The following is a 13,329-nucleotide window of genomic DNA, read 5'->3' on the forward strand; positions in this document are numbered from 1 at the left end:
GTTGGAATATAAATCTCCGTTCTTGTCTCAGGTCTTCTGCAGATAGGTTTCCTTCCAGAATGTTCCTGTCAATTGTAACAATCTTCCCTGTTCCCGCTGAAGAAAAGCAGGCCCAAACCATGATGCTGCCTCCACCACGTTTGACAGTCGGGGATTGTGCGTTCATGGTGACGACCTGTTTTGATTTAACGGCAAACATATCGTTTTGCATTGTGGCCAAAAAGTCCCATTTTGGTTTCTGACGAGAGAACCTTCTTGCACACAGTTGCGTTCAGTTCATCCTGTCTACATTTAAAAGAGATTCTTTTCTGACAGACCTGCGGGGATGGCTGGACAGCGGGGGGGCGTGACTCGCCTGTCAGATCTGACAGGGAAGGTCACGCCCTCATCGTCACACCAGCTGAAAAAGGCGAGTCTCAACAACATCCGTGACACTCTGACGAAGGCGCAAGTGTACGCCGAAACATGTCAAGTAGTTGAACGCCTAAAATACACGGTCTGGAAGAAAATATATATATTTTTTAAACCTTTATTCATCCCACAATGGGGAAATTTGCAGTCCACAACAGCAATATGAAAGGGGGCGGAGGGTGAAAGGATAGAAAAGAAGATATTCTAAGCATTATGTAATGATATGAGCAAATCGTATTTGCATGTTCTACTAGTGATGCCTGGCTATAGACGAAAGGAGCATGCGCGCTGCTGCCAATCAGTCAGATTAGAGCCACACTTCAATTGCCTTCTCCCTCCGACCAACACAGCTGTCCTAATCAAGAACCTCAACTCTATCCAGAAGTTATAGCGTTTACCGAAGCCGCTTACACAAAGCAATACATGGTGTCGGAATTGGTCTGGAAGACGAGAGGACTTGGAACGGAAGATTCCACGGAGGAAAGACATTGAGCACAACCCCCGCGAGAAAAGGACAAAAACGGCCCACAGCTCTGCAGCTAAAAGGTAACGTGGCTGAAAACTGGATGCTTATTAATGAAATGTATTATTATTACAGTAAAGTCTCGTTATATCGATAGTCCCGGTTATATCGATACTATTTCTATGCACGCACGGAGAAAATGACATGCAAACAGGGTTGGATATATCGATAGTCCCGGTTATATCGATATTTTTTCGGACTCCATTGAATATCGATATAACGAGATTACTGTATTAATAAAACTTCACAGGCACATGCAGGGCAGCTCCTGAAACGTTTTTTATCTCTTTTCTTTAAGTTTTTTTTGTCCCCATACGTCAAGTGGTCCCCAGGACATGACTGTGTAAACAGGTTTTTGTCCCCATAACCACATATAAACGAGAGCACACACACACACACACACACACACACACACACACCAAAACTGACTGGCAAGCAGGTAGTCCATCACGGTAGCATTTTTAATTGTCACACTCTTCAACGGAATGCTGTATTATTTGAAAGTTTGTTACCTCAATGATCTTGCGAGCCTCCCGATAGCGACCCGTCTGCAAGAAGGCGAAGAACAGGTCGTAAAGCATGGTCATCTCTCCGCGTTCTTGGCTCACCACGTCCGTGGCTGAGGGAAGATGACAAGAGTCCTGAAGGTTATTCAAAATAAATAAATAAATCTACGCTTGCGTCCTTCCGTTTTGATTGCTCGGGTAAGAAATCTAGCCCTGAGCGGAATTTAGGACTTGGTAAACTCCTGCACAGGAAGAGCTCGTTATCTAGGTTACAAATCCATTAAAATGTCGACGTTATATATAATACAGTGATACCTCGACTTACAAACGCTTTAGCTCACAAACTTTTTGCCTCACGAACATTATATTCGCAATCACATAGTATTGGCTAACAAAGTAGTTTTCGGTGGATGAACTAGTTTTCATTACCACATTTTTTTTTTGAGTGCAGATGTGGTTTGTTATCAAGTGGAGTACTTTTGCTATTATGGGACGGAAAAAGACCCCACCACAGGCTAGTGTTAAGTGGAAAAGGACACAAAAGAAAATGAGGGTTGAGCAGAAGAAGATCGGCAAACACCGAGGTGTGCGTTTGTGTGACCTCGCGTCGCAGTACCAGTCGGCAAAGTCGACCATTGCTACCATCCATTGACAACTTCCATCACAAAGCTAAATAAAACGACTTTATTATACAGTACAGTTTATTTCTACAATTACAATACAATAACACAATTATTATACATAAAATAAGGTATATTTTGTCTGCTTTTAAGGCTTATTCCGTAGAAAATTATGTTTTATGGGGACCTGGGAACGGATTATTCGCATTTTAATGGTTTCTTATGGGAAATAAATTTTCTGAAGACAAACATTTTCGCCTTACACACACGCTCGCACTTTCTGCCCAACTGCGTTCTGACTGATTGTCCCCGTACGTGACGTCAAAATCGCTGAGATTTCACTTTGTTTTTGTGCTAGACAGCCAGCTATATAGCTCATAGATAGCAAATATATAGCCAGCTAAATAGCTAATACATACCTGGCTAGATAGCCAGCTAGATACCTAGCCAGATAGCCAGCTAGATAGCTAATAGATAGCAATTAGATAGCAAATAAATAGCCAGCTAGGTCGCCAGCCAGACAGATAGCTAATAGATAGCAGATAGATAGCCAGCTGGGTAGTCAGCTAGATAGCTAATAGATAGCAAATAGATACCCAGCTAGATACCTAGCCAGATAGCCAGCCAGATAGCCAGCCAGATAGCTAATAGATAGCAAATAAATAGCCAGCTAGGTCGCCAGCTATTGTAGATAGCTAATAGATAGCCAGCTAGATAGACAGCCAGCCAGATAGCCAGCTAGATAACTAGCTAGATAGCCGGCCAAGTAGCTGGCTAGATAGCCGGTCGTCCAGCCAGCAAGATATATATATATATTTTTTAAATAAGGTCTGGAGGTCATGGTCGTAAGTACGGGTGGTCGTAAATCGGATGTTACCTGTATTTGCAATCTATTTGCTATCAAGCTGGCAAGCTAGCTATCTATTAACTGTATAGCTATCTGTCTAGCTAGCTATCCAACTTATCCTGTGACTATAAAGTGACCCTGAGAGTTTCGAAATGTGCTCATAAATGAAATGTATTATTGTTGTTATTATTAATAGCTATCTATTAGCTAGATAGCTAGCTTTCTATCTATTTGAGTTACTTCCGGGTTGGGTGAACCCTGGCGCATGTGGCTGCCGCTGCTCACCTTCAGAAAAACTTATCCTATGACTGTAAAGTGACCTTGAGAGTTTTGAAAGGCACTTATGAATACAATGTATTAGTATTAGTATGAGTATGAACATTAATCGTAGTAGTAGTAGTAGTAGTAGTAGTAGTAGTAGTAGTAGTAGTATTAGTAGTAGTATTAGTAGTAGTATTAGTGGTGGTATTGGGAGTAGTATTGGTAGTATTAGTAGTAATATTAGTAGTAGTAGTAGTATTAGTAGTAGTAGTATCAGTAGTATCAGTATTATTATTATTATTGTTGTTGTTGTTGTTGTTGTTGTTATTGTGCTTGCCGAATGGGCGCCTTTGATTTGCAAAAGAGTGACACACATCGAGCCGGAGGTCACATTTGCGACCTCCAGAGTTCATCAATATCCCAAACGGGCAGATCAAATGTGTCTTTGAAACCTTTCTGCAGGAGCTCCGTGTCCCCCTTCTCCACCAAGCCGACGATGATGTCGTGGATGCGTGGCATGTGGCCGTAGCGCTTCTGACAGTCCAACGCCGCGTCCAGAGCGCCCGGCAGGTCATTACTGTCGGCGCAGCGTCCAAATCAGGCACAAAGGAAAAAAAAAAAGAGAGAGCGAGTCAGCGGCGCAATCGGTTGGGGAAAATACAAAGCAATAACCCTGGCGCCCCGGCATTCCGGCACAATGACGGGGCCGTTTAATGCGTGACAGCACAAGTACAGGTGATCAGGCCTTTTGGCCTCAAGACATCATTCTCACACAATCGTGCGGAGAAGGGGAGGGAGGCTAATGTCTCTCCGGGAGAGCTCGACGGCGGACAAAAGGGCCGCCGTCGAGCTCTTTAGCTTCCCGCCGGCTTTTCTGCAACTTTTCAAAAATAAAAGGCGGTCAATGGCCGCTAATCTCGAAAAGTTGGCAATACAGTGATACCTTGGCTTACGAACTTAATTGGTTCCCAGACAGAGTGTGTAAGGTGAAAAGTGTGTATCCCAAAAATTAATGTGCCACAGGAAACCATTAAAATGAGAATAATCCGTTCCCAGGTCCCCATAAAACATAATTTTCTACTTTCTAGTTTTCTAAGCCTTCAAACTACACAAAATATACCTTATTTTATGTATAATAAATGTGCTATGGTATCATAATTAAAGAAATAAACTGTACTGTATAACAAAGTCGTTTTATTTACCTTTGTGATGGATGGCTTGATGGAATGGAGTGGCCGGTTTCACGTAGCCTTCTCCTTTCACCATCTTGAGGAATGATCCCTTGTAGTTGCTTTCTCTGCGATTATTTTATCTACTTCCTCATCAATTATGTTTTGTTTAGCTGGGTTGATAGCTTTTTGCATCAGGTGTACAGATGGCTTGTGCGGGTTGTTTGTGGAGCCTTATTGATGGTATATTTTAACCTTGCAGTCTACACTCTGCCTTTGAACTATCAAAGTTGAAACACTCTCACTGTCGTCTGCCTGTTTCTTTAATCAATATATTCAAAAATGAAAATTGTAAGGAGCAATATATTGGAGAGACTTAACAAATTCTCAAAAAAAGACTATCAACATCGCAGGGATAATACTAGTGGGCCTCAATCTGCACCTAAAAGCTATATTAAAAAAATGTATATATATATATATATATATATATATATATATATATATATATATATATATATATAATATATAGGGCCAAAACTACCAGCAAATTTTAGTTCGCTGACGAAGCCTCTTGGATAAGAAGTGAAACGGGAATAGTGCTCTACGTCATATTTTCAATCCCCGAATAAATTTGTCAATAGCAGTGAAAGAGTAAAGATAGGAAACATCAACACAGTTCATTTCTAACTTGTTTGGTTCCCAAGTTATGTGAGTTTGAAATGCAGGCGGCTGTCCAAAATACAATACAATCCATCCATATTCGTTCCTAAAGCGCTTTAACAACAGCTGGAGCAGTAACAAAGCGCTAACATGGACAAAAGCCAAATGCTGCCCCCTCGTGGAAGCGAATCAACATTGGCAGAGGTCTGGCCAGCGCTTTAACGCCACTCCCCCCGCAAGAAAAATCAAAACGCAAACAAATTCTGGAATGTTGCTCCACATCAAACGTTTCTATTCCAGAATCAATTCGGGAATGGCAGCGAATGAGTTAAAAATCAAATGTAAGAACTTTAGCTTGTCAATAAGCAGAAATCTCGATTGACATGACATGACACCTCATCAAATTCGATCATTCTTATGTATCGGAGGCCCGGAGGCAGATTTTGTGGAGGGGACACGTTTGCCCGATGGAAGCATTGATCAAGAAAAAGAGCGAAGACGAGTTGGGCGGGGGGGGGGGGGGGGGGGGCGTCTTGGCTTCGATCGGCGCTGCTGTCACTCTGTTGATTGGGTAATTACCATGTCAATCACACAGAGGTCAGCGCCGAAAGTGCTCGGATGGCGAGCGAGAAGAAACGGTGAAGCGTCGCAGGTTGATTTTGTAAATAAAGCACCACGACCTTCAATTCACCTTGTGTGCCACCGCCAGATGGTTAAAGGAGGACGACTCTTTTCAGCAATGACACTCAAGAGCCATGCAACAAAACGGCGCCGCCATTTTGGCCGTACGCTCCTTTTCTTTCGCTTTCTCGAAGTAGGCTAAGCTCAGACAATGCGCGGCGGCGGACGGGCGGGCGTATGATGGGCTGTCAAGGGCTCATCTGCCGCACAAGTGTTCATTTAGTCATTAAGCGGCGACGCCGCGGATGAGACAGACCGGCGAGGGCGGGACCGATGCTTGTCGGCTTTGTCTTTGTGTGTCGCCTCCGCCCAAAAATCCGCTGAGTGACGCAAAGAAAACAGAAGAAAGTGCCCCCACCCCCTCCAGAGGGGAACTTAGAGTTAAATGTTCGGCGCCGAATAGAGGTTGATACAGTAAAGTCTCGTTATATCGATATTCTCAGGAGTCCGAAAAATATCGATATAACCGGGACTATCGATATATCCAACCTTGCGTGCATGTAATTTTCTCCTTGCGTTCATAGAATTAGTATCGTAATAAGCGGTACTATCGATATAATATATACCTGAGAGTAGGGACCTATCATAGCTGTGTCCGGCGCCTCCATGTCTGGACATTAGGGATATATAAATGGGGCCGATACGACCAGTCAGACTTTAGTTCGCTGACGAAGCCTCTTGGATAGGAGGCGAAACGTCCGAAACCTTCACTTTTGTACAGATGAGGGCTGAAGAAACCTTCTCATCGATGGACCACTCCTGTACGACTGAGAGCTTACACAGACGTATCGATATAACCGATATCGATATAACAAGACTTTACTGTATATGTGAAAACATGAAGATTCTGCTTATTGTTTATCTTAGAAAATCAAATGAACTTTTTATTGCCCCAAAGACATTTTCAGCTCTAGTTAAACACTGTTTTCTTCACAAATTTAAAGAACATCCGACACCATTTTTTGGTCTCCTAACTGACATCAGAAAAACGTTTTATAGCATCTAAAATACCCAAAACACGCAGGCTGATATTTTTCGTCAAATGCAAAACACCAATAAAAATGACTTCAAGTGTCCAAAAACTGCCACAAAATGAGCTCGGAACTGGTGAGATTCAGAAAGTCCCGCCCCCTTGTTCGTGACGTCACGCCAGGATACTCCTTCACAAACTGCCATGCTCCAGAATCAAAACAATGGCTTCAGAGAGTTCAGATTCAGAGAAGATGCTTTTTTGTTACTCATCCAGTTATGAATATGATTCAAATAGTTCTGAAGAAGAAAGCATACATGTTTGCAATCGATTTAAGAAGTCCTTCCGTATCAATTCGAGCCATCTGGACTCCAATGTAGCGCCCAGAAAATAATCGATATCGATATAACGAGACTTTACTGTATTTCTCAGTAGCAAAGCAATGAAAGGAAGACGAAAGGAAAGGAAGAAGTCGAAAAAGTACATACAGGTTGATATTTGTCACTTTTAGATTAGATGTACCTTAATTCGTCTCACAGTGGAGAAATTGACATTTTAAAGTAGCAAAGTTATGAAAGAGGAAAGGAAAGGAAGAAGTCGAAAAACTACATACACGTTGATATTTGTCACTTTTAGATTAGATGTACCTTAATTCGTCTCGCAGTGGAGAAATTGACATTTCACAGCAGCAAAGTTATGGAAGGAAGAGGAAAGGAAAGAAAGAAGTAGAAAAACTCCATACAGGTTGATATTTGTCACTTTTAGATTACATGTACTTTTATTTGTGTCGCAGTGGAGAAATTGACATTTCAAAGCAGCAAAGTTATGTGTCACGTACGAATTGACAGCTGTGGGCGGGGCCGCCTCTCCCTGCCTCCACCACCTGCTGTCAATTCTCTCATCACGGTGGACACGGTGTATTTAGATGGGTCGCAGTCACCTCGCTAGTGCCGGATGATTGGTTTAGCCTCGCATCTCACCTGTATCCTGGACTCTATCTTCGGTACGTGAGTTTACCCGGTTTCCTCCTCGCTAGTAAGTTTCATGCGTCTTTCGGGATTGCGTGTACCCCCGTGTGCGATTTGCTTTCAAGCGTAGTAGGTGGGTCGGTTCACCCCTTGTCTTCCTACTCGCTGTGTTTTAGTATTTGTTATTTTGTTATCCCCCTGGCCCTCCCGTACCAGCGCCTTTCGTTTGTGAATAAACATTGAAGGATTATTTCAAACTGTCAAACTAGTATAAACTAATATAATAATAATTTACTAATAACAATAATAATAATAATCCCCACAAGGATCGTCCGTCTCTGTCGGCTGCTTTGGAATCCAAAAATTCCACTACGTTCCGACGAGTCGGGTGCCTTCTGTCTCGCTCGGAACGTGACATTATGAAAGGAAGAGGAAAGGAAGAAGTAGAAAAAATAAATACAGTTTGATATTTGTCATTTTTAGATTAGATTAGATGTACCTTTATTCGTCTTGCGGTGGACAAATAGACATTTCACAATAGCAAAGTTATGAAAGGAAGAGGACAGGAAAGAAAGAAGTAGAAAAAGGCGCCACGCTCATCATTCAGTCAGTCATCTACCTATCTATTTGCTATCTATTACATCCAGCTAGCTAGCTATCTGGCTAGTTATTAGTTATATGGCTATCTGGCGAGCTATCTATTGGCTAGCTGGTTATATCGCTAGCTGTATATTAGCTATGGAGCTTTCTGGCTGGCTAGCTATCTGTTGGCTATTTATTAGATGGCTGGCTGTCTATCTAGCTATCTATCTGTTGGTTATATATTAGCTGGCTAGCTTTCTTTCTATTGGAGTTATTTCCGGGTTGAGTGAATGCTGGCGGGCGTGAATGCTGGACAGCTGTGGGGCCATCGTGCGATTGTACTTTGTGCCTGTCATGGGCAGCATTTTCGCAGCCTCGTTATGTTCAGCGGAAAGGTCGGAACTGTCGCGGCTTGGAATTGAAGCGGATTTACGTGGTGCAGGAGATGTGAGACAATCTCTTTTCGTCAATGGACGCTAACAGCTTCGTGTTTGCTTTCAACATTTAGCTTGCGGGTTATTTGTTGAGCCTGATAGATGGGATATTTTAACCTTGCAGTCTACACTCTGCCTTTGAACTATCAAAGTTGAAACGAGTGCAAATTTCACTGTGCGTCTGTGGAACGGTCGCAGCTTGGAATTGAAGCGGATTGACGTGGGACAAGAGATGGGAGACAGTCTCATTTAGTCGATGGATGCTAACAGCTTCTTCATGTTTGCGTTCAACATTTTCCTTGAAGCAGACGTGCACATTTCACCGTGACGCCCCTGATCCACTGTTATAAAGGAGGCTTTGATCATGTCCTCTTTCATCTACAACTGTTTCATACAACAAAGACGGTGCAGAAAAGTGCCTAAAATTGGATGCCTGTCTGTGTCTTTTGTAATGTGTCACATTATTTGTTATCGTAATAATCCATTTCATTTCTAAGCGTCTTTCAAAACCCTCAAGGTCACTTGACAGTCACAGGATCAGTCTTTCTGCGGGTGAGCAGCGGCAGCCACACGCGCCAGCGTTCACTCAACCCGGAGGTAACTCAGATAGAAAGCTAGCTAGCTAGCTAATAGTAATAACAATAATAGCTTTCATTATCTAGCCAGCCTAATAATAATAATCCATTTCATTTAGTTGTTTTTTTTTTTACTTCAAGATGGCTGCCGGACAGTGCCTGCCTCTACAGCAGCTCCTGTATTTTGTTTTTCTATTTCTTCCTTTCCTTTCATCACTTTGCCCCTGAGAAATGTCAATGTGTCCACTGCCAGACTTGCAAAGGCGAGTCCAATCCAATTGTGCACGCGAATGGCAAGTGGTTCAGGGTTGCCCCGCCGACTTCACAAAGACAGCAGGGATTGGATCGGGCGTGCCAACACTCAATGGAAGGGACATGTTGTCTGAGCAAAGTGTGGATAAAATATGGAGGTAGCAAATGATAGCGGAATGGAAGTCTGGCGCAAAAATAAGAACTTTGAAGGAAATGCAAGCCAAGTAGCGTTAGCGCACAATGCGGCTTTTGAATGAGACCCATGGGCGCTTGTTTGTTTGTTTTGGTTTAGCGCTGACGACCCGGGAAAATTAGCCCGCTAATCTGGCCCAGGCAGCCATTAATTAACGAGTGAACCGGGCAACGGTTGGCGCCGCAATGACTTCAAAGATTAACGGCAGCGGGGGAGCAGCCGCAAAGTACGACTTCCAAGGCAAACGCGCTATTCAACGACGTGTACGCGAGTCCCCGAACGGTACGGCTAAGGTAATTAGCGCCGTGGACGTCATTAACATGCTAATGAGTTGCTCCACTTAGATGCCACTTTGACAAATAGAACACGCAGGAGGCGAACGAGGAGGCGGGCCGATACGAGTGACCCTCGCGGCCAATGTTTCACAACACTGATCCGCATTTGACATGAAGAGAGAAGCACCTTGGGTGCGGGGGCTCATGAGAGACCGCACAGCTGCACGGTTCAAAACAAGCAAGCAAAATGCACCCGGGACATATACAAAGTGAAAGCATGAAGATTGAGCCTTTTGTTTAGCTGTGAGAATCAATTCAAAAATTTTTATTGCTCCAAAAGCATTTTCACCTCTAGTTAAACACGTTTTATGAACTAAATCGAGAGCTCACTATCTTTTCACTGCCATATAAATAACATAACTCGGTCTCCTCTCACCCCTCACACCACATCCACGTCTCAAGCGTAGGCGTAACCGTTAGCTTAGCCGCTCGCACCGGATACAAGGAGGTGGACGGGCAAAGTAACATCACCTGGCCCGCTGCTTCACGTCTCGTCACCTCCCGTATCGATTATTGTAACTCACTTCTTTTCGGGGTCAATCAAAAAGTTCTCCATAAGCTCCAACTGGTCTAAAATTCCTCAGCCCGGATCATCATTAAAATCCCCTCCTTCCACCACATCACTCCTGTCCTCCAGCAACTCCGTATTGAATTCAAGATACTTCTGTTGACATTTAAAGCCATCCATAACCTCTGACTGACCTACTTCAAATCTCCGTTCCCTCAGATCGTCATCCTCCTTACACCTCTATATGCCCTCTGCCCGTCTCACCACGATGGGGTGCAGAGCGTTCAGCCGCTTTGCTCCCAAACTCTGGAACTCACTTCCACCCAACAGCTGTAATATTGAGTCCCTTCCTACTTTCAAATCCCACCTCAAAACCCACCTGTTTAAACTTGCTTTCCTGGTCTAGTTCAGGGGTGTCAAAGTCATTTTTTGCCGCGGGCCACATTGTAGTTCTGGTTTCCTCTCGAGGGCTGTTATGAATTTGGGGAAGCCATTAGAATGTTTAAATCCCTTCAAATATTACATATAGAGCAAACAGCAAATTAATGAATAACTCGTTTTCAAATCTGAAGTCAAGAATAATGACTTTTATTGTGGTTTACATCTAAAAATATGAAATTTTGGCTCAGATTTTAGCAATCATCATGGAATTTAACAAGTTTGATTTGGTTTCGCGGGCCGAAAAAAAATGATGTGGCGGGCCGGATTTGGCCCGCGGGCCTTGACTTTGACACCTGTGGTCTAGTTTCATCTATTTTATTATCATTTTAGTCATAGTTTTATTGTTTTATGTATTGTTGTGTTATTGTAAAGTGTCCCCGAGTTTTCAGAAAGGCGCTCGTGAATTAAATGTATTATTATTATGATTATTATTATTATCATCATTAAATGTTTTCTACACAAATGTGTGTTTATGATGAAATTTTGTGTCTATTTAGGCTGCAGGGAGCAAACCTGACACAATTGACACATATACAGTAAAGTCTCGTTATATGGATATTCTCGGGAGTCGGAAAAAATATCAATATAACCGGACTATCGATATATCCGATCCGGCGGCATGTAAATTTTCTCTTTGCGTTCATAGAAATAGTATCGTAATAAGCAGTACTATCGATATAACAAGACTTTACTGTATATGTGAAAACATGAAGATTCTGCTTATTGTTTATCTTAGACAATCAAATGAACTTTTTATTGCTCCAAAGACATTTTCAGCTCTAGTTAAACACATTTTATGAACTGTTTTCTTCACAAATTTAAAGGACAACCGACACCATTTTTTGGTCTCCTAACTGACATCAGAAAAACGTTTTATAGCATCTAAAATACCCAAAACACGCAGGCTGATATTTTTGGTAAAATGCAAAACACCAATAAAAATGACTTAAAGTGTCCAAAAACTGCCACAAAATGAGCTCGGAAGTGGGCAGATTCAGAAAGTCCCGCCCCCTTGTTTGTGACGTCTCTCCAGGATACTCCTTCACAAACTGCCATGCTCCAGAATCAAAACAATGGCTTCAGAGAGTTCAGATTCAGAGAAGATGCTTTTTTGTTACTCATCCAGTTATGAATATGATTCAAATAGTTCTGAAGAAGAAAGCATACATGTTTGCAATCGATTAAAGAAGTCCTTCCAGATCAATTCGAGCCGTCTGGACTCCAATGTAGCGCCCAGAAAATATACAAGATGGCGCTCAAGCTCCGTTGGAAATGGGCTGATTTGTCCACTGGGAATTTGTGTCAACTAGTATTAAATAGTAGTCTTGGTGCAACACACAATTCACCATTGCGTTATTTACGTGTTTTCCTTCTAATTTCGCCATCAACACGGATAAACACGGATATACACAAAGTTTTCAGACCAAACAAAGTACCCAAAATGTATTGTGTGTCGCTTTCTCGGTCAAGGGAGTTCCAGACGTGACGTCAGGAAAAAATAAAAAACAAGACTTCCTGAAAATTCATTCAGCGTGAGTCTTAAAAGGTAAAATATAGCTATATGCGGTGGAATCTTTGTAAATTACGCTCAATCGAAGTCATTTTAAGTGATTTTACAAATTATGGGCACAACTTGTTGGGCGTCGGTTGTCCTTTAAAGGACAACTGACATCAGAAAAACGTCTTATAGCATCTAAAATACCCAAAACACGCAGTATGATATTTTTAGTCAAATGCAAAACACCAATAAAATGACTTAAAGTGTCCAAAATGTGCAACAAATTGAGCTGCGAATTGGGCATTTTCAGAAAGTCCCGCCCCCAGTTTGTGACGTCACGCCAAGACGTCTTGCATTGCTTGACAATCAAAACAATGGCTTCAGATTCGGAGAATATGCTTTCTTGTTACACCTCCAGTTATGAATATGATTCAAATAGTTCTGAAGAGGAAAGCATACATGTTTGCAATCGATTAAAGAGTTTATTCCATGCCATTTTGAAGCAACATTGGGGAGAAACGATCACCAGAAAAGAGGCACAAAATGGCAACCTCCAGTGGCCACCTCCGTTTCCACAGGGTGATAAATTCCTTGTATGGAGCTTGGACAGCCTCTTCTGGCGGCTTTTGGGTGCAACACAAGGTTTTCAGACCAAACAATACAGCAAAATATATTGACGTGATGGAAGGACTGCTACAATGTGTCTTTTTTCGGTCAGGGGGCGTTCCTTTAGTGACGTCACGTACGGACTCGTCTCCAACTCAAAAACAAGACTTTCTGAATATTCAGCGCAAGTCTTAAAACGTAAAATCTAGCTATATGCGGTGGAATCTTTTTAAAATACGCTCAGTAGAAGTCATTCAAAGCCATTTTACAAATTATGGACACAACTTGT

At 42.4% G+C, this 13,329-nt stretch overlaps 1 protein-coding gene across 1 annotated transcript in view; it reads right to left on the reverse strand.

The window, feature by feature from the left end:
* Window positions 1-13,329, reverse strand: part of lrpprc (leucine-rich pentatricopeptide repeat containing) — a 114,944-nt gene that overhangs the window by 46,467 nt on the left and 55,148 nt on the right. Inside the window, exons 24-25 of the mRNA XM_089012714.1 lie at window positions 3,621-3,745; window positions 1,447-1,553 (exon numbers count right to left, since the gene is read on the reverse strand). Of these exons, the coding sequence (XP_088868840.1) occupies window positions 1,447-1,553; window positions 3,621-3,745 (232 nt within the window). The remainder of the gene's footprint in view (window positions 1-1,446; window positions 1,554-3,620; window positions 3,746-13,329) is intronic.

Source organism: Hippocampus bargibanti, linkage group LG13 (genome assembly GCF_051943395.1).
Source record: "Hippocampus bargibanti isolate YZ-2025 linkage group LG13, ASM5194339v1, whole genome shotgun sequence".
NCBI lineage: Eukaryota > Metazoa > Chordata > Actinopteri > Syngnathiformes > Syngnathidae > Hippocampus > Hippocampus bargibanti.